The sequence below is a fragment of the Fistularia commersonii genome, chromosome 12, assembly GCF_037954325.1.
Source record: "Fistularia commersonii isolate RoL2024-O1a breed Wild chromosome 12, RoL_Fcom_v1.0, whole genome shotgun sequence".
NCBI classification, from domain to species: domain Eukaryota; kingdom Metazoa; phylum Chordata; class Actinopteri; order Syngnathiformes; family Fistulariidae; genus Fistularia; species Fistularia commersonii.
Genome location: NC_141295.1, coordinates 8891659 through 8913692, shown reverse-complemented (window position 1 = coordinate 8913692; position 22034 = coordinate 8891659). Strand labels below are relative to the sequence as shown.

General features: G+C 38.9%; 2 protein-coding genes across 5 annotated transcripts; both read left to right on the top strand.

Moving 5' to 3' along the window:
* The first annotated feature begins 460 nt into the window (after positions 1-460).
* On the top strand, positions 461-16460 carry n4bp2 (NEDD4 binding protein 2). 4 transcript variants are annotated; one of them, XM_086156858.1, is made up of 16 exons: positions 465-866; positions 2422-3415; positions 4243-4367; positions 4533-4621; positions 4971-5047; positions 5179-5316; positions 6123-8749; positions 8917-9002; positions 9128-9173; positions 11263-11390; positions 11505-11626; positions 11836-11962; positions 12354-12530; positions 12653-12821; positions 13372-13495; positions 15592-16460. In XM_086156858.1, the coding sequence occupies exons 1-16, from the start codon at positions 611-613 to the stop codon at positions 15635-15637; spliced, it is 5331 nt and encodes a 1776-aa protein (XP_086012984.1). In that variant the 5' UTR covers positions 465-610; the 3' UTR covers positions 15638-16460. The 4 variants fall into 4 exon arrangements, with proteins under 4 accessions (XP_086012986.1, XP_086012985.1, XP_086012984.1 ...); XM_086156859.1 differs by lacking the exons at positions 13372-13495; positions 15592-16460 and having other exon boundaries at positions 463-866; positions 12626-12759; XM_086156861.1 differs by lacking the exons at positions 465-866; positions 2422-3415 and having other exon boundaries at positions 4301-4367; positions 4483-4621.
* Positions 16461-17744: 1284 nt separating this feature from the next.
* On the top strand, positions 17745-20707 carry rhoh (ras homolog family member H). The gene is made up of 2 exons (XM_086156225.1): positions 17745-17851; positions 18601-20707. Exon 2 carries the CDS (start codon positions 18951-18953, stop codon positions 19533-19535), a length of 585 nt encoding a protein of 194 aa, XP_086012351.1. The 5' UTR covers positions 17745-17851; positions 18601-18950; the 3' UTR covers positions 19536-20707.
* Positions 20708-22034: the final 1327 nt, after the last annotated feature.

The window sequence follows — 22034 nt, the reverse complement described above, 5'->3', positions numbered from 1 at the left end:
AAGAAGACTTTCACCTCAAACACAGACAAGCTACGTCTTTGTCTAGCTCTGATAGCACGTTGGGACTTCAACGAAGAGCTATTTGTATGAGGAAGGTTAGTATTAGAATAGTATTATCATATTGGGGTGAACCAGGGCACCAGGAAATTGAACTCAGACCGCTTATATTTTTGTCTGCCCTACTTCCTACACAACAAAACTCTCACACTAACAATACTTGAAACTATGTAGAATAGAAAAAACATTGGCAGGAAGTGAATACATTGAGACTAAAAGAAACAAAACAAACATAAATAAATGAAATACAAAAAACGTGACATCAACAGAATCCCATGAGCCTTTGCGGGAGTGACACCAATCAGGGGCGACTACACCGCGGCTACGCGCTCCGGTGTTTAGCTACCGCATTGGTAAGCTTTTATGTTGAAGGCAGTGAATTGACTTCCGGTGGATGTTTTCGCCACTCAGCAGTGCTGTTGAATTTCTTTAACCTTCAGTTGAGCAACATACCAGCTACTCTGCTCGCGTTTAACACCATGTTTCCAACCCCGTCAGCTGCCCTGTTACTCCGCCGAGCGTGAACGACAACAGGCTTCACCTCGAGGCCGTAATGCCTCGAAGAAAGAAAAATAGTCAGAGCCCGGCAAGACTCCCCGCCGGACCGTCAGAGGGGGGAAACCTCGGAAGCCACAGCGAGACTTGCCGACTATCTCAGGGTTTTGCCGGCGCAATGGCGACCAACCGTCTGCCTAGCCAAACAATATCAACAACCGACAGAGAGAAAATCGTCCAAAACATGAAGGAGATGTTCTCACACCTGGAACCCGAAGTTATTGAGACCGTGCTGTCAGAGTGTGATTTTAAAGGTAGCGCTTTACCCGGAAGATCAGCTGTCCAACCTGCTGGTCCGCTGGGGAATTATATGAAGTTTCCCTTTGCTAACTAGTTAGCATGTCTGATAGTGTCGAAACATTATTACTTACGGGATTTCTGAATTACCAAGATAGTTGCACCCCAGCGACACTATTTACACCCAGTAACATTGATGAGCTGTCCATACACTTCCTTCATGTGCCGATTTAAGACATGACATATAAAATGTCAAGTGTCCCTATGTCATATTAATGTACCTGTATTTGTAAACACTAACACATATCCATGCTTTCCCCGCCATGGAAGCGTAACAGGAGACAGAAACAGCAACAAAGTTTAGTTTGCTAATTGAAACCGACGTTAATGTTGACTCTAATTCATTGACTTTTGCAGACAGCTCCTCAGGCTATAACCGTTACAAAACAAATTCCAGATCTAACTGAACTAGGGATTTTATACACTATCATTTACTTATCTTATTCTTTGTAGTTATAAATAATCATGTACTCTCTAGATAAATACATTTAATCATTGGCGTCTTGGAATAAGGTCACTCTGGAAGGAATGTTGTGCGAAACTTACCTTAAGTTTATATCTGAGGGGATAGAAGAAACTTAAATGTTTTAAGTTTTGAAAACTTTTTTTCTCCTGCTTTCTCCCTGCCATAGAGACAGGAATACACATTTAATAATGTCATTTATTCAAATTAGTTAATATATTTAATTTATGTAAAAATGAGCATTGTGGTGCTAAGATTAGGTGACAATGTGTTCTCTTAATTCAAATTACCATTTTGAATATATATATCTTTTTTTCTTTCAATAGTCACCCTTAGGACTATTAGAGTAACATATCCAGTTTTACATGTAAGAAATGGCATAGACAAAAGTCCATTCATTAACTGTCATACTGTTTTACTCCGTATTCGCATGTGGTTCAAATAATTACTATTAATATCATTGAAGGATGTAAAATGACAGCATTTTTTTCAATGTATTCTTCCTTTCAGGCTAAACCTGTGCTGTTTGCAATGCTATCCTAATTATGTTATTAGGTTTAAAATTGCATGTTGCAACGAAAACATAAGAATGCTCTGCCATAAATTAATTTCCAATATATGTGGAAACTATTTTAAACCAAGATGGTCCAAGACCACTGCTATCACTTAACTTGGTGAACCAAGTCATTCTTTTATCAAGCTGTTGACTGTTGCTTGGTTTGTGTAATGCTTCTGTTCAACAAGTTCCCTTGAATCTGATTTGAGGCCCTAGGTGGCCCACATTCTATCTCGTAAATTATATGTCACAATAGCACGATTACTTTTATTTATGTTTTAACAAAGACTTAATTTGGTTTGTATGTTTTGTTTGTGTACAATAAGTGCCTATACGGCATGAGTTCCCAACAAGATACAAATCAGTTCTCTAAATGTTAAAACAAAGTAATTACGGGTCCTTTAAAAAAACCTTTACTCACTGATTGTTTTGTATTCTTTTCCTCTGTGTGTGTGTGTGTGTGTGTGCGTGTGTGTGTGTGTGTATTTTACAGTTGAAAATGCAATGGATCCCCTTTTGGAACTATCTGAGGCTGCAGCAATTGCAGTGCCAATTTCATCTTCGGTGTCTGGCTTTGAGCACACAGCTGCTGCCTTGCTCAGTCCTCATCACTTTGGTGAATGCAGACCCCCTGTCTATTCTCAACCATTGCAGAGACTCCCCTCTCCTCCCACTATAATGTCAGAAGAGCTCGACTTGTTAATCGATCAGGAGCTAGAGACCCTAACTGCACTACAAGACATGGAAGAAGACCAGACCAATAGCCAGTTGATTTTTCCTGAGAATATCCTTTCATCTCTTCCACCCCCTCAGTTTCCACATCAGGCCTTCCCCGAGCTGCTTCAGGCCAGCGTCAGGCCTGAATTGAGTGGTCCTTCTGCTGTGCAGTCTTGTCATGAGAGAGCCTTGGTTCAGTATAAGTCTGGACCTCCTTCTCCTCTTGAACAGAGAAGCACATTGGCTGATGGGACCAGTGGTGATCAGCAATCAGTCATGGAAGTCAAACATTCGATAAACATAACGTCTGAAGACAACAGTAACCTCCCTTTGGACCTCGCAGCTTCAGGTCGCCCCTCCGCATTCCAGGTTTACAAAAGGAAAGAGACCCCAAACCCTGTTTCAGATCTTGCTAAAGTTTTGCCCTCTGAAGATGTAGTGGGGGGAGGAGTAAGGTCAAAGGTGAACACAACATCCTGGAACCTGGATTCACCTGTGTTTTGTCCTCGTAATCAAGGAAACCAGGGAGGATATTTTATTACTCCCGTAGCACCATCCCCTTGGTGTAACCAACCCAGACATACCTCCCACTGGCTAAGTAATAGACCTGCCAGTCAGGCACCTCTCAAACCGTATGCTACTATTCCCAAGTCTTGGGCTGTGCCTGCTGCTCCACATCAGTCCACCCGTTCCAGTGGGCTATATTTGGAAGGAAAGGTACTTGTGCTTCTCCGTGGTGCACCTGGATCAGGAAAATCAACTCTGGCAAGGTAAACTACAGTATATATACAGTTCAATAGTAATATATAATAGTAATATTCCTTTCTCTGATTAGATGCACTTGACAGTGGTACAGTTTTACAGTTGCTTAATGCATAAAGAAAAAAGTATTTGATTTAGAATATTAATTTAGCTAACAGGTATATTTCTGTATGTTTATTCTGAGTTATTGGCACATCCTATTTTCCTTTAAACTCAAGTCTCCACTTGTTTGTTGGGAATTTTTAGTCCTGAAATTATACAGTTCACATCTAGTGCCCATACTTCGTTATGTCACATCATTATTCAACATCATCTACTGAAAGATGTCAGTTCAGCCAGTCCCACTAAAGTCGAATTTGCTGTTTTCATTCCATGTCTTTATCCTCGCAGACAATGCTCACCTTAAATATGCTGCCAACCTATGATACAATAAAATATAACAGCTCTCCCCAATAGATTCGGATTATTGAAAAATTCATATCAGGGGGCAGAGCTGTTGTCTTTGAACTGAAGGTTCCTGGTTCGATTCCTGTGCTCCTCCTAGCCTGTAAAAGTCATCTTGAGCAAGACACTGAACCCCTAACTGCTCCCTGGCTGCTGCTCAGTAGCTGCCTACTGCACTTGGTTCATTCATGGTAGATTAAATGCAGAGGATTAACAATTTCCCTCAAAGGATTAATAATGTTTAAAAAATACTGAATTTAAAGAATCTAATCAATCCATGTTATTAATGTAGGAAACCATTAAAGACATTTTCCTTCAACGTATGGCAGTCCAAAGCGGTGTTAATACCTGTATGTGTATGGCTGTTAACATTTTGATTGTGTGTCTACAGAGCTTTGCAGGAGCATAACCCAGGGGGTGTTGTACTTAGCTCCGATGACTATTTCATTCACAATGGTCAATATCACTTTGACCCTTCAGCTCGGGGGGAGGCTCATGAGTGGAATCATAAACGAGGTAAACAACACAGATGCTCCATAGAATGGATAAGACATTCAGCTGTAGAAAATCAATGCAATATTCAACTGACAACCTCTGTTTCTCTTTAAGTGCTGTGATTTTATTATCTTAGGTGCCTTACATCTACTAATGCTTTCCCGTCTGATTTAATCTGGTCCCTAGCAAAGGAGGCATTTGAGAGGGGTGATAAGCCTATCATAATTGACAATACCAACATGCAAGGTTGGGAGATGAAACCATATGTGGCTCAGGTCAGTCAAATTAGCAGCAATATATGCATAATGTAATATTTCTTTCAACATTAAATTAGTTTCCTGTAATTTTATGAATCTAAATAATGACATTCCATTTCGTCAGACTAATTTTTTCCCTGATGGCTACTGCATATCATACCACTAAAGCAAAAGACCTTTAGTTTCCGGTTTGATCACTTTAACACTTCTTATGTAGAAAGTAAGATATTTTAGATATTGTAGTTAATTAGAAAAAGTCAGGTCACATTACTTTGCAATTCAAGTGAAATATGCTTAAGCTTCTTAAAAGAATGGTTATGTTTTGTTGTGAACTGCTACAGATAGTTGATTCTTATGTCCATTTTAGGCCTTGAAACATAAATATCAGGTACAATTTCGAGAGCCAGACACTTGGTGGAAGAACAAGCCTCGAGAACTGGAGAGGTGAGAGAGAAATAGATCTCTATTATTTGTCATCCACATTATTTTTTTTCCAAAGTGGAGGAAAAATATTTCCTAATATTAATAAATGCTTTGCATGTCCTTGCTTTTGTTTGTTTGTCAATCATCTTCAGACGCACCACTCATAATGTGCCGATGGAAAAGATAAGACGAATGCTCGCCGGGTACGATCGCTTTGTTACTGTCAGGTCCATTATGGGTTCATCTATGCCGGAATCCAAACTGCGAGAACATGAGAAAAAGAGCCAGAGGTAAATTATAGTTAGGTTGGAAATAACTGAAAAGGGTCTGTAATATCCTGTCAATGGTGCAACATATTGTTGTTGTACTTGATTGAAAAATATTTTACGTTGTTCAAGTCAAGTAAAGCCTTGTGAGCGAGAGCAGGTAATGGAAGGTTAACAAAATCAATGTGTGGAGCATTATGATTTTACCCATTTTAAGCATTGACAAACGTAAAAAATTGATTTGGGCATTATGTATCAATGCTGTGGTGGGTCCCCTGAAAATGGCAAGTTACTGCTTACTTTGTTCATGTTTTTAAAAAAAAAAAAGCTTATTTTCTTTTGTAATTCCTTTCTTCCTATGCTATCTCACACCCACAGAAGTTTTATCATTTCTAGTCCCAGTGATGTGACAAATAGTCTCACAGGAGTCCTACTAACTAAATTCTTATGTCTGCCGTCTTTAATTTTCCTTGTGCTAAATTTGATTAATTTAAAACACACTCAGTTACAACATTTCAGATATCTTCCTTCTCAAATATATTCCACGAAAACCTGGATGACGTATTGCCTGAAGGAAAAAAAGAACTTGTAAATTTAAGTATCTGTCTTAATCTATAGACATAATGATGACAGAAAACATCATATCATATTCATAAACTAAGGAAAATTGCATTGTCATGCCCATCACATGATGGTCAATAAAATGTGGAACTGTGGATGCTTAAAAGAAATTATATGTGAGAAATTGGTGTCCGGTATGGAGAAATACCTTGTGCTGCTATCATGTGATTGATGAATTGTTCTGCTGATACTGCTCCTCCTTTCCTCAGACCAGATACTTTCGATGCACCATGCCCTGATCTTATCAAGGAGCCCGGATTGACTGAGAGAGACGTGAAAAATCGCCCCCATTTATTTTCCTCCCTTCCTGATGTGTCTTCTATTGTTCAGTCCAGTGACAGACTATTGGAAGACTGCGGCCACAAATCCACAGATACTCTCAGTTGTCAAGTAACTGGCAAACTTACAAAACCCACGGAAATTCCCACAGATGAGATGGACTTGCGGTCACAAGATGCTGAGTTAGGTATCCACTTAGAGCAAAATAACCAAAGAGAAGATCAGAGAATCCCAGACTGTATTGTAGAATCAGTGGTAAATGAATATCCCCACCAGGATGAAATTCCTGAAGCTTTCTTTGAGTCTATCAGACAAAGAGTGCAGAGAGAAAGGAGAAGCAGGAGGACAGACTTTGACAACAAGGGTCCTGCAGACCTTGTGAAAGACACTAATATACTGGACAAAGAGGAAATGGAGGACGCAGAGATAACGGAAGATGCCGAGGTCTATAAGCAGGAAGGAGAAAAGGAAATTCCAAACATGCTAGATTTTGAAGGAGACTGGCCCCCAGAAAGGTCCCTTGAACAGCGACAGATGAGAACAACAGAAGGGCATAAAAATAGAAAAGCAAAAGACGATACCCTGTTGATGGAAGTTAATGAAAATGCAGGGAAATTTCAGTCTGGGAGTGATGTGACAGAGTTCCAGAAACTACTCGATCTTGTACAGGCTGGATTTCCTGGCCTCAATACTGGCTCCATATGTTCATCCCCCTCTTCTTCACCCACTTGTGTGGCATCGGTCAGTGGTGGAGAGCTTGTGGATTCTAGCACATCTGAAGAATCTGATGACCCTAGATCTGAAAATGAAGAGACTAGCACGAATACAGTTTGCATCAGCAGGGCTGATTTACTTGATTGTCTGCTAGACAGGAAGCCAGCTGACTCTTCGGCGAATGAGCTGGTGGGACTTGAAATTGAAAGTGGAAACATTGAAATTACAGGGGATCTTGTTTTTGGCAACGGTAGTGACATCGATACCAGGGGTTACAAGTCAGCCAGTACAAAGTTCTTTTCAGCTGCTAATACAGTCATTCCATGTGCAGCTACAGAATGCGAAGGAGGAGGAAGCTGTAGTAATGACAATGAGGATGGCACTGAGCTTGGTGCTGTTCCTCATGCTGAGAGGAAAACAAATAATTGCACAGACCAGGCAGACAGGGAGATGACATTACATCTTGATGTCCCTGTACATGACAGCTCAGTGGATGCAGGAAGCGGTCAGGAGAGGAAGCAACGGCGCAGATCTGGAAAGCAGTGCAAACTAGCACTCACTTTCACTCAAAACTCTCCTGCCTCATCACCCAAACCTCTGCAGTGTCCCAAAGCCCCAGCTCAAATTGAAAGTAGTTGTCAAAATAGCAACACAAATTGTGAACGAATCCTCGATCATAAATGTAATGTAAGCATTAATGTAAACCCTAATGCTGATCTGCAGATCATGTCAATATCTGAAGGCCACATGCAGCCCTCTTCTCCTTTTTCATTGTTAGATGTAGGTTGCTCCGTGCAGACAGAACCTCAAGACTTTGCCCTCCTTTGGCGTGTCAATTGTCAAGATGGCAGCGCAGATACAGTCATTATGAGCAGGCACTCCAATGACATCAAAATCTTGTCTGGCAATTCAACCCGATTCTTGCCAGAGAAATCCTCTGCTGTTTCTGCAGCAGTTGCTGTTCACCCGTTTCACCACAAAGAGGTCCCATATCGCGTGGTACATGAGAAAAGTACACAGGTGGATGAGAAAGAGTTTGGACCATCTCAAGACTGGCTTGAGTGCATGCGCATCTTAAGCCGTCACTTTAGGCTGGTCGGTTTCGATACATTAGAAGACTTGTTCAACAAATGCCAACATGATCTGGATTGGACAATCAACTTGCTGCTGGATTCTGGTGAGAGATTCTTTAAAGATGAGGATAGTGAAGTGGAAGACACTGAGGAAACTGACGACCAGACCACTGATCCAGCTTTAGCAGAACACACAAGGTCAGGCTATGATATATTAGAGGAAATTCCCCTCACGGGATTGAAAAATTCAGAGCCAACTGGAAGCGTAGAGGTAACCAAACAGCCTGCCAGCGATGTAGTGGGTAGCTCAGAAGAAAGCGCCAATAACACTGGCTTGCAAAATGTTGCAGATACAGCTTCTCCAGTCAGAAGCAAAAATCATTCAGATCAAGTTACCTCATCCCAAGCTGATAGCTGTCTGACAGCACCAGAAAAAATAGAGATTTGTGACAAAGTAGATGACGGAGTGACATTGGTAGACATAGGCAGTGGTGCTTGGGGTGTGAGTGCAATTGATTCAGTAATAACTGAAGATCCAGGAGTTGGAATTGAAAAAGAGATGGCCAGTCGTGCAGAGGTCCAACGGTTGGTGCTTGCTGAGCCAAAAAAAGTGGAGAGTCAGGGTCGAAAGAGGAGAGAGGAGAGAATTGATAGATCCATGGAACAGAGACGGAGTGAACACCTGGACATTCAAAGTTTGGAACTGATATTATCCACAGAACTGGCACTACAGTTAACTGAGCTATTTGGACCCGTGGGAGTTGATCCAGGTAGGACTTAAGTGCCAAACTGCAAAGACATTTCCTACATTTCAATGTTAGAAAAACAGCTTTAATTCAAGAATAACCGAAATAAAAAAAAATGGATAGCGTTTCCTACAAATCCACACAGATCTAAATAATGACAGCTTGATTTTTTTTTGGAATGCAATATGCAGGTACATGCACTGCTGATGACTGTGCAGTACAAATGGACATGAACCTGGCCAAATTGCTCCACGGGAAGTGGAAACAAACCATCCATGTGAGTTGTTTAATATTTTACAGTGCTGACTGTACAACATCTGCATTAGTAAGTGTAAATGGATCTTGAGACTCAAATTAACGTCTGTATTTTTTTGAGATTATGTGACTCTTGTTGTTTTACAGGAAAAAAAGAGCCAAGCAACCCTGCCCTATCATTTGCTGCAGGAAAGTAAGTTAAGTGCACACACAAACAAATCTGAAAGCTATGGAGGACCATGAAGTGAATGCAGCATATCTATTTAATTTTTGTTTGTCAACACTGTCTTACATATGTAGATAAACAGAAACTCAAGATTAATTGAATGCATTCATATGTATCCTTTGGCTTATTCTTATTGGGAATAACTTCCAATAGTGACTCATTCACCCGCTTACACACATGCAATGTGCATTCTTGATCAGGTTTATGGTATTTTCCATTTATAATTCCTGAAACCTTTGGACTGCCTGCCAAGCTAGCCACCTTAGCCACTGCTTCCATTATTTAATCATTCACACAATACATGTATTTGTGGAGAGAATTATCAATGAAACAGGTGAATAACTGTTCCTTTACAGTCACCCCATCACAACCTGATGGAACACCTATGTAAGAACTGGTCTTTCCAACATGTCATCACAACCTCTTAAGAGAATATTTTTTTTGGAAGAACGGTGTACATTCTTACTGCAAAGTCCCAGGATCTACATCTTGTCTGTTACTGATAGCCGACTATTGGATTTCTTGCCACCTATAGTGCCAATGTTCAGTGGACAAAAAAAACAACCAAAAACTAGTTAGAATTAACAAACATGCCTCTTGAGTTGTGGGCAAAGAATCCAAGTGGAACCATGCTTTCCAGCAGAAGCAGATTGGTGATATAGTGAATCACTGTGTAACATGGAAATAGCTTGTTTTAAATGCCTAACAATGTGTATCATTCAGAAGTTTGGTGAAATAAAGGATTTATAGTGACTTCATTGAATTTTTTTGTGTGGATATGTAGGAACATTCCAAGGATTCTGGTGTGAACTGCAATGGAGTTTTCAAAAACATACATTTAAAGTTTTCAGGGAAAAGGCTGGAGGAATTTCTTTATTGTATTCTGGCATGCCTTCTGGAATGAGCAACAAAACGCTTATTTGCCAAATCCAGCTTGACCCCGAATTCTATATGGCCCTACCAGAGCTAGAATTACATATGATCAGCACATAACATTTCAGTTCTGTGCCAAGGAATTGCCCATAAGCCACATGTCCATGAATGCTTTCCATTCTGTTATTTTCTGGAACATAATTAGTGTTATAGTTTTACATTGGATTGCTTATTTGCCATTATTGTTGCCATTAATTTATCACAATGGTATTGTGACTGGGATTTTGCCACCCCTGTTCTCGAGGCTGACTTGTGAGTCTATGTCAAGACACACAGAAGCTTTTTTTTTTAGCTATCAAGAAACTTGTGTTTATTATTTTCAATTATTCATCAGATGCAGTTGATGTCCCCCGACTAAAATATAAACAAACAACTCCTCTTTAGTTGAGGTTACATTTGATACATGCAAGTTCAAAACATTAGGCTATATAATTCAGCTTTTTTGAGCTAATAACGTGGATCAGGACTCACAGGTACAGGACTCATGGGTGCCTTTTTATTATTTACCTCAATGCCCACATTATGTTTTGAAACAGGTTGAAAATTATTTTAGTTTAGACAGGCCACATTTTAAATTAATACGCAATAAAATTCAAGTTACAAACAGGTGATGAGCACAAGATTGCTTTTCTTCAGCTTCTTTAAATTAAGATTTAGGTCTCTGAACTTTTCACTGACCACAACAATGTTCTGTATGGCCATCAACCTATTTGTATATCAACAAGCCATTTTTGATACTGGCCTCGGGTACCAAAGAACTGTATAGATCTTGAATGTGACTCCTAGCAGCACGGTAATTTTTTTTTTCTTACATGTCTCAATCTACAGGTAATATATATGAGATTCAGGACCATATAGAGAAGTGGCCCAAATCACAAATGAAATGCTCAGATTCCATATCGTTTGTGCAGTTTACTTTTGGAAAAACAAAAATTGGACAGGAGTGAGTGCGGTGTGAACAAATCCTTTCTTTGGGAAATTTTGTTTTTTCAAAGAGAATCTTAATTTTGTTTCACATATCTCAATGAAACATTCGCTGCTTAGGTTCATTACACAGGGGAATTTCAAATATGAGATGGTATGCAACGGTCACATTTGTTGATCAGCCCAGATCTTTTCACAGCATTGGAAAATCAGCCAGAGCCACTTGTTGAGATGCCATACATGGACCACTGGAATTTTTCAAACCCATATGTGTCTCTACGGGCAATTATCAAAGAGGAACAAGCATTACAGGAAAACATGGCAAAGGTAACATGGCTCACATACTGTGAAGCAACCCTCTATTTTTCTCTTTTTTTTTTTTAGCATTTTAATCACTTTGAACTTTGATTTTATTCCAACTACCAAATGTATTTGTTTTAGATCAGAAGACATGCAAATTTTGATAGACACAATGGAGCCACCCTGGTAAAGGAAGAAACTCTCTACTCCCTTTTCCCTACCATTGATAGGCATTTTCTCCAGGATATCTTCAGAGATCACAAGTGAGCTTCAACTGCGCTTTACACATAACTTTAAGCTTGCATTGTATACCTTAGGTTGTCAAAGTTGGCACATTTGTCAGGGTGCATTCATAAATCAATGAAGAATTAATGAATTAAAGAAACTCCAGTCATTCATTAATTGCAAAATGTTGTAGAGTAAGTATCTTTTTAATTACCCTGATGAAATATTTATGATTATACTTTTGTAGTTATTCCCTGACCCAGACCGAATTGTTTCTTCGCTCTTTGCTGGAAGAGGGGCCTGTGAAGACAGTTGTTGCTCCAGAAGTGCCCACCTATGACCGCCACAGAGCAGCGAGCAAAGAAAGGGATAAGGTGGTTATAAAGGGAGTGAAGAAAGAATGCAAAAAACACGCACATCATGCACTTCACAAATACAAAACCAGTCTCTGTTAAGAGCCAACTTGGATTTCTCAACTGATTGGTCTGCTGGCATGATTTTTATTTTGATTGTTCTTCACTGTGAGTGAATAAGGCAGACTGAACAAATAGAAAGCTTTGCACTTGTAAAATAAGCATCAGAGGATCAGCCGTGATAACTGTTCGAGAGACACCTAGCGTCACGCACCTGCAAATGACGAAGCCAGTGAGAGCAGCAACATGAAGCGCATGTCATCATCTCAGACACCACTCTGTGACACCAGTGCAAGTTATTGATTTATTTTCTTATTAGTTGTCTGAGTCATTCTGTTCCTTTATTTGTCAGAAGGTGAAGTCTTTAGACTTATCCGTGCTCCCCTACCAAGATATGGAGGACCCTGAGTATGAGGACTTCAGGGCTGAGGCCAATCTGCAAAGGAAACGAAAGCTGGAAAGTTTTTCCAAAGCGGCTGAGGCATACAAAGCAGGACACAAAGAAGTTGCTTCATTTTATGCCCAGCAGGTGTGGAGCAAAAATCTTTAAAAAATGTTTTAAAGAAATTCTTTTCCAACTGTGTGGCAAGTTAAAAATTTTTTTTCACTAACCGTGATCAGTAGCTCTGCATTCCCATTATCTTTCCTTAGGGACATATTCATGGCCTGCAGATGCGTGAGGCCAACCATCGTGCAGCAGTCCAAATCTTTCAGAGGGTCAACTCTTCTCTGCTGCCTGAAAATATCCTTGACCTCCATGGACTGCATGTTGATGAGGCCCTGAAGCATCTGGCCCAGGTCTTAAAGGACAAAACCACAGGTAATAGACAATTATTTCTGTCACAGAATATGAATTAGAGATATAATTTAGGTGCTAAGATAGCTTTTTATATGTTTCAAGTATTTTTTTAGTGCATGCCATTTAATATATATAGACACATTTATACATATATGTAAAGGTAAGATTTAATTTTAATTCAAAGATGAAAATTTAAGATAAACAAGAAGCAAGAAAACAGTAATTCATTTTAAGATCCAAAAACAACCTCTCCTTGACCAAAAAAGGTGTAGACTGAGGCTTTAGCTTATTTTGCCTACCTCTCTCATATCAAACCATTTTAGAAATAAAAAAAAATTGAAAGTGTATATTATAGCTACAGTTGGCAGTTTACAAGCACTCCCACTGGTGTTTATAGTTCAATTTTAATACAGAATATATAATGTATGCATTTGTGCGTGTGCGTGTCTACTTGACGTCATCAAACATGTTTTACTTAAGCGCTGTATGTTGCTTCCCCCTCTCCCTTCTTCACTGAGCAGGATGCTCCTGTTATCTGAATTTCGTTTTACTTCTGCTTCCTCCTGTGTAGAATGCAGGCAGGGGCTGTGTCAACCTCAGCTCCGTGTCATCACAGGAAGAGGGAACCACAGCCAAGGTGGTGTGGCCCGCATCCGCCCAGCCGTTATCAACTACCTCACCAACAAGCACCACAGGTATACACTTATATATGCATATATGGATATATTGATGTACTGTTTGTGTACACTGTGTGCACAATTATTTGGCAAGTTATTTTTGAGGATTAATGTCGTTATTGTGCAACTACAGTGCTATTGGTCAATCCAAAATGTTAACTAACCCTCAAACCTTAACATTTAAGTTGTAAAAGTGGAGTTTTGGCTTTCTTAAGAGAAAATCTATAAGTATACTGTACATTATAAGCCAACTATTAGTGTGCAGAATGATTAAGCAATTAAATGAAAACGAATTTCCCATTTTGCGTGTTTATTTTCACCTGTTAAAGTAAGAATAATAAACAAACTCAATTAAAAAAAAACCTCAGTGACCAATATAGCCACCCTTCTTTTCGATCACAGTCCCAAGCCTTCCATTCACGTAGTCAGTCAGTCTTTTGATCCGGTCAGAATCCGCTTTTTGTGCAGCCACAACCAAAGCCTCTCAGAGAGGTGTACAGTTTACCGTCACTGTAAATTTCCTGCATAAGAAGGGCTCTATAGGGTTTAAGTCAGGTGAAGAAGGGGGCCATGTCATTAGTTTTTCATCTTTAAGGCCTTTACTGTCCAGCCACGCAGTGGAGTACTTTGATGCATGTGATGGAATGTTGTCCTGCATAAAAATCAAAGTCTTCTTGAAAGATGCAGACTATTTACTGCTTGAAGAAAGTGTCTGCTAAAAATTGGCAGTAGGTCTTAGAGTTGATTTTGACTCAACTGTCAATCCAAAAAGGTCCAACTAGTTCATCTTTAATAATACCTGCCCATAGCAGTGTCCCACCTCCACCTTCCTGGCATCTGAATCAAAGTGGAGCTCTTTGTCCGTTACTATTCCAACCACAGGGCCATCCATCTAGTCCATAAAGAGTCATTCTCATCTAATCAGTCCACAAAACCTTTGAAAATTCTGCCTTCAGATATTTCTTGGCCCATACTTGACGTTTCAACTTGTGTGTCTTGTTCACAGACGGTTGGGTTTCAGCCTTTCTTACCTTGGTCATATCTCTGAGAACTGAACACCTTGTACTTCTTGACACTCCATGTAGGTTGCAGTTATGGAGTATGGCAACAGTGGAAGATAATGGGTTGCTGGTGGCTTCATGTTTGATTCTTCTCAAACTTTGGCGGTTAATTTGCGTCTTTTCTTATTGTCAAGTTTCTTATGACCCTGCTGACTATTTGCAACAAAACGTTTCATGATTCTGTGATCACACCTCAATATCTTAGATATTTCTAAGTGGAGCGCTGCATCCACTGAAAGACTTTTTACAATTTTTGAATTTTCAGAGTCAGTTAAATCTCTTTTTTGAACCATTTTTCCTGAGAAGAATCTGCATAATAATAATGCACACCTTGCTATAGGGTGTTGATCTCCTTAGGCCACACTCATTACACAAATCACCTCATATGCATTAAATCCAAAAAGCATTCAAATTCATACAGCCTGGAGTTGGAGATTCTGGATAAAATTATGATGTGTGTATGTATATATATCTATGTATGTATATATATATATATGATATAAATACACATATGTATTATATATTTATACATGTTTATATATATATATATATTTGTATGTGTATCTATGTTTGTATGTATGTATATATGTATGTATGTATGTGTATATACAGGACTGTCTCAAAAAATTAGAATATTGTGATAAAGTTCTTTAATTGTAATTAAAAAAACAAAAACTACTTTTTCATGATATTCTAATATTTTGAGATAAGATAATAAAAGGCTTGCAAAATTTCAGTTGATTTGTAATGACCGTCATACCCAGAACGTAAGACATTTTTGTTTTTGTAATTGCATCACAGAAGATAAAGCACTTCATCACAATACTCTAATTTTCTGTGACAGTCCTGTATGTATGTATGTACGTATGTGTTTATATGTACGTATATGTATGTATATCTATGTATATATATATGTGTGTGTGTGTGTGTGTGTGTGTATATTTATACACACACACACACACATATATATATATATATATATATATGTGCGTGCGTGTGTGTGTGTTAATATCCAATCTGTTTTTTATTTTCCACCTCTTCTCCCATTCTTAGGTTCAAGGAGCCAAAGCCAGGTATTATCTGGGTCTCTTTGACATGAAAAGAAGCTGCTACCCTCGTCTTACATATGTCTATGACCTCAGTCATGAAGAAACATTTTTACTTACCCCTGACAGTTCAGTTCTTTATGCTGTCCTTGGATGTCAAAATAATGAAATATCAGTCTTGTCAAAGTATCTGCATCACCAGTTTTTTTATTCAGGTTTCGATAACAGTCATTTGTCATTTCACTTAAAAATAAAACAAATGACATTTAATGCGACTCCAAAACCTGAATGTATATTTTATGCAAATGCTCTATTGTGCTTTACACTATATATGCCTCTGTGTGTTTTAAAACTATTGGAATAATATTCCAGTGTTGGAGGTGCCTTTTTGGAATATATGTAGTCTCTATTTTTCTATTACCAGTCATTTTAATAAATGCATTGTAAAAATGTAAATTATTTTTCTTTCTCTATTTCATGCTATCTCCCAATAGACCCAATTATGATTTCAATCAGTTGCTCATCAGGTTTTTTTCTTGTTCAGGTATGACTTCAAAGTTATGACTTAAAATATGAAAATAAAATGTAAGATAGGGTTAGCTGCTGAAAAACATGCCAACATTGTTTGCTGGCTGTTGAAATGGTATTTTTCAGCTCTGTCTCCATATTACTCTGTAGATTCAAAAATGTTTTTTTAACAGTTTTTAACTTGTGTTTTTTTTAAAAATGTCCTTTTCCAAAGCCAAATATTGATACAATTTTGTCATTGTACATTATGTGAAAATATGAATTTCCTGTATTAGGAGAAAATTGTATTTTTTTAATTCTTTTTTTTTTCATTAGATTGCCGAATAAAAATAATTTTCTAAGAGTTTACTAAGAATTTACTAAGTTTTTATTTTGTTCCTCTCTTGACACAATTAACAATTACAGACATATAATCTTCTAGTAATACACACATAGGCAAAAACCCTGTTTTTATAAATCGGTGAACCACCAAATGATTTTGAGACAAAAAATGTTTAACAGTCTTATTATGTTCCCTTACTGCTGTTTCGGGTGCAATCCATGTTATATTTTCAGCGTTAGTTTGCACTGTTGACTGAAGAGAGCGTAAAATCATACTGTATATCGACCATATTGATCGGAGGGCAGCTCACAATGAACATCATATAAAATTGTAAGTGGTATCAACTTACAAAGAACTTTCACGCTGAGCACTTTCAAAGCGCTTTACTCTAGATTGCGTTTACTCATTCACACACACATCACACACTGATGGTGGCAGAGCTACCATGCAAGGGGCTAAAAAGACCATTGGGAGTATCTAGGGATTCAGTGTCTTGCCCAAGGACACTTCAATGTGCTTCAACAGGAGGAGCTGGCAATGGACAGGTTTATGCCTTTTCAACATTAATTTCTTTCAACATCTTTTCTATTGTTTTTAATTGTAATGTATGGTGTTTTTTTTTTTCCCCTCTAGAAACGATGAATATGAAATGAATATTCATTAATTCCATCCATTGTCTACCACTTATCCTACAAAGGGTTGCGGGGGATGCTGGGGCCTATCCCAGGGGCGATTGGGCAAGAGACGGTCAATTGCAGCGCCACATACAATGACATTATAACCATTCATGCATCTGGGTTATTCAGAGCCTCCCATGGACCTACGGCGTGTTTTGGGACCGTGGGAGGAATTCGGAGAACCTGAAAGAAACCCATGCAGACAGGGAGAACATGCAAACTCCACACAGAAAAGCCACATGTTTGAGTCAAACCAGATACCTTCTTGCTGTGAGGCCGAAGCGCCAACCACTACTCTATCATGCCACCCCTCATGACAAATAGTGATAATAGTTTTTCCTGTATGTGTAGATGGAAAAATGGAATTTATGAAAATGTTCCAAGATACTACCTGAAAGTTGCAGGTTGGCAAATTTCTGGAAAATTTTAAATCTCCCCTTGAAAAATTATTTTTATTGTATATGCGCCAGCTGTTCTCTTTGGGGCTGAGCTGAAATTGCTTCAAATCCAAAAGAGCACGTCTGAAACAGCAGCTGTGGGGGAGTGAGACACTTGCTCTTCTGAGCCACACCTCCTCTGTTTGGCAAGCGGATATGTTTTACTTTTTTTTTTTCGCCCTCCTCTGTCTTCCCTGCCCGGCCAACCTGCCTCACCCTCGTACCGCAGTTAACATCAAAACTTCAGAAATGTCGCAGTTATGGATTTTGTTACCCGCTACAATCTAGAATGCTGTCTAAATGGTAATTTATCTACTTTGCTTTTGAGATATCTACATAGGCTGAGAACTTCAATGGTTTTAATAAGTATTGCTATAAGTAATTTTCTAGAAAGTGGGAAAATATTTCTTTTAGCATTGAAACTACATTAACAACGCTAAATTGTTACGATGTACTTATGTTAAAATAGAATTATTTAAATCTAAAAAGTTATACACTGATAACATAATATTGTGGGGTAAGATAGTGACTGTTGGTTTGGGCATCAAAAGTTCAACTACAATGTTTTCTTCAGGTGATGTAAGACATTTTGCTCTGCTAATCAGTTATATTCTATTTTGATAGGATACTTTGCTTAACAATATATTTGTCAGGCTTCATAGAAAAATGGTTACTCAGAACCAGGATGGGTTTTGTCGAAATTACAAAGGGCATCTCAAATATAGATACACATATATTTGATAACGTGCTACATATGCATAATGAGTCTTCACAATGTAAGATATCATCATTATAGATGTGTTATAAACAATTCATTTCTGTTAGTTCCATCAATATTAATTACGAATTGTGCTGTGTTTGTAGGACTAGTATAGTCACGTACAACGTTTCTTTGTTGATGCCACTTTTGCATTATATCTACTGAAAATGCTGGAACAATACGTTAATCAATGCACTGCATGCGCCAGGATTTGTTTTATAATGTTGCTTTGTGATATGTGAAAAAATATAAGGAAAATGTTAAAGCTCGCACTCCTCATCTCTCTCTGTAGATCTCCCATCGCGGCTCCGAGTCACAGGGTGATTATTCTACTGATCGGAACATGGTCACCTGCTGTGCGAGCCGGCGAAATGAAGTAAAAAGAGAGGCAAAAAAAAAACTACCCACGGGGAGTTCACTGCTTGTATGATGGTAAATCATGCCAGTTGGTTTATTACCATTATGTTTCAAAGGAATGGAATTTAAAGAAAGAGCCGAAAATGGACGTCCGTGACTCGTAGCTGGATACTCCGACCCTCCAAGCAAAGAATTCAGGAGACAAAGCAGAACATCCCATGGGCACCGTGCCCCTCCGGTCCAGGACCTTTTCAAAGAACCACGCAAATCCTGTCAAAAACAACCATGAATGGCCACGAAGAAATGTCGGTGAAGTGCGTTCTGGTCGGGGACTGTGCGGTTGGAAAGACATCCCTGCTGGTCCGCTTCACCTCAGAAACATTCCCAGAATCCTACAAGCCCACAGTGTTTGAGAATATGGGTGTAGAAGTTTACATGGATGGAGTCCAGATAAATCTGGGTCTGTGGGACACGGCGGGGCACAACAACTTCAGACAGATCCGACCCAGATCTTACCATCAGGCCGATGTAGTTCTCATCTGCTATTCGGTCGCCAATCCCAACTCTTTTGTTAACGTGCACAGGTGGATCGCCGAAGTTCGTCAAAACTTGCCCAAAGTGCCGGTCCTGGTTGTAGCCACTCAGACGGACCTGCGGGAGTCGGGGACACATCGGGGCACCTGCATCTCAGCGGTGGAGGGAAGGCATGTGGCACAAGAAGTGCAAGCGAAAGGCTATCTCGAGTGCTCAGCTCTTAGCAACCGTGGCGTGCAGCAAGTATTTGAGTATGCGGTGCGGACGGCGGTGAACCAGGCTAGAAAGCAGGCCAGGCGACGTATGTTCGGCATTAACCAGTGCAAAGTCTTTTGACCGTTGAACTTTATATGGTGGGAATTTAAGCTGTTGTGAGAGCATATGAGCTTTGCACCATTAATATATGTAATGATAACCTTGTAAAATAACGCGGCCTTGGAGAGGCTTTTTGCCTGTCGCTCAAACGTATTTCAAAATTAGGAATAATCACAATAAATCAACATATCCATGGAGGGTTACCACAACAATATGAGCCACAATGCATTTTTTTTTTCGTGGAATATGGAGTTTATGTATTGTCAGTTAACAACACTTGTCATCGATATTGTCAGCGATGTCAAGCTTTATGTTTCTTTCCTCAAAACCGAATCTTCCTTTTACAGATTGGAATAATTTTGAAGGTCTTGTGCTGTTATTTATATTATTTGATATAATTTGTCATTTGAATAAGAACCTATGAGAGGGTTGTACTATATGTTCATTCGCTATGTATTACTTTCAGTCAAATCTATTAAAAGCCTTTCTTACTTATCGTCACCAGCGAAAAACATGAAACTTTAATACACAAAGAATTGAATTAGATACCTTAAAATCAACATCAGATCTTTAATCTATGTCATAATAATTTTATTGACTACAAAGCTACAGCAGGAGAAACTTAGAATTAAAATCTGTGAAAATGTATTCCCCCCCACTCGATAAATTATATACACCTATTCTTGAATAATAAATTCAAAAAAGACACAGGTGCTCTGCTTCTCGACTTGTCAGCTACACGGTCCAAATTCTTAGATGTAGTTACATGAAAATTGAGTGCATTCACATTCATCCTGAAACAAAAAGCTGATGCGCATGGTTCAATTCTCCTAAGTTGTTGCCCTTATAAAATATCCATCCTCGTATCCACCTATTATATCCTTCAGAGACAAATCACTCGCTCGATCTCTTAATTGCGCTCATGATTGTATACAGGTTTGTAAATTTGAATGGTATGATTTAGAAATATGAATTTCTGGGTAAACAATCCCCAATGTGTCCCAATCTTCTAATCTGCAAGATGATTTCCTTTCTGTCCCCATGTTAAAGATACCTTACTGTACTAGTAAGTTGCGCGGCTTAAACTGTAAAAGTCCTCCTAGATTTGTTTAAAGAAAGCATATTTAAAATGTCTTCAAAAGGAACTTTAATGGTTGGACACCACTAGAGATCCTCTGCTGTTTTATTTTCCCCTTCTATGGTTGGTTGTCTCACTATAATTGCGACAACAGTGGAAATGAGAGGAACCTCAGCGATGCATTAAGAATGATGAAAAAGTCCCATTAAATAATTAATTCAAAGGTGCCTCACAACATTTGAGATGCTTTTAAATTACCCAACAATTAGCTTTAAACAGATTGTGTCTTTGTTTGAGCGTTGGAACGCAAAATCTTTCAAACGGTTCTGCAATTTAGGATGAAAAACCCGAGCATAAAGACAATCAGGAATGGTTTCTCTCTCTTTCTGTTTCTACGGTTCCTTTTTGTTCAGGTGTTCAGAACTCTCGGGGGAGAAAGACATCACTGTAACCACATCCGAGCACACACACACACACACACACACACACGCACACACACACACACGCGTGCACACACACACACACACACACACACAAGCTCTACCCTCAGACTTTTAGATATGACAAATTTTCTTTGTAATGTAATGTATGTATTCTTTGTAGCGCTGTGGTCAGATCTTTCATATGCCTTTATGCTCTTTAGTGCACAACTGTGCGTCGCTCTATATTTATTTCTCCCACACAAAGAGTTCGTCATTAAGCCTTACAGGGTGTAAGTCGTCTGCAGATGGTAGATGCAGTAACTCAGCCTGTGATTAAGAGCCTGGCACCATAGTGTGCAAGTGTGACTAAAATCCAATTTAGCAAGGTTTTATGTGGATCTTGTTTACTTGACCTCATTGACATAGTTTGTGTTGCGCCGGTTTGGCGGCTCTCGGTTGATTCGGCTGTCACACTTTTATTTTCTCTGGCGCCAACATATATGAGAGTAAGAGGAGGAGGAGGAGCAGATGGAGGAGCTGGTATTGCATTTCCAATAAAATCCCATTCTCCTTTTGGATTTTTTGTGTAAAGCTAACTTTTGAGCTTTGACCAACTTTTTAAAATTGCCGGAACTGTTAATTGTGATTAGTAATTTATCATTTTTCTTAACTTATGGTTGAAAATCCATGCGTCTTACAAAAATGAGGGGGACGTAAATAGTAGCGTGTTTATGAACAGAGCTACATTTGTAGTTTATAAAGATGTATTCCTTTTGAGCTTTGACCAACTTTTCAAAATTGCCGAAACTGTGAAATATGATTTGTAATTTATAATTTTTCTCTTAACTTATGGTTGAAAATCCATATGTCTTGCAAAAATGACGCTGAAGTAAATTGTAGCGTGTTTACAAACAGAGCTACATTTGTAGTTTATAAAGATGGATGCCTTAATAGTCCTTATGCAACAATCTGAACTCTGCATTGTCTTGTTGCAAGTTTGACACTTATTTTTTGCTGTTT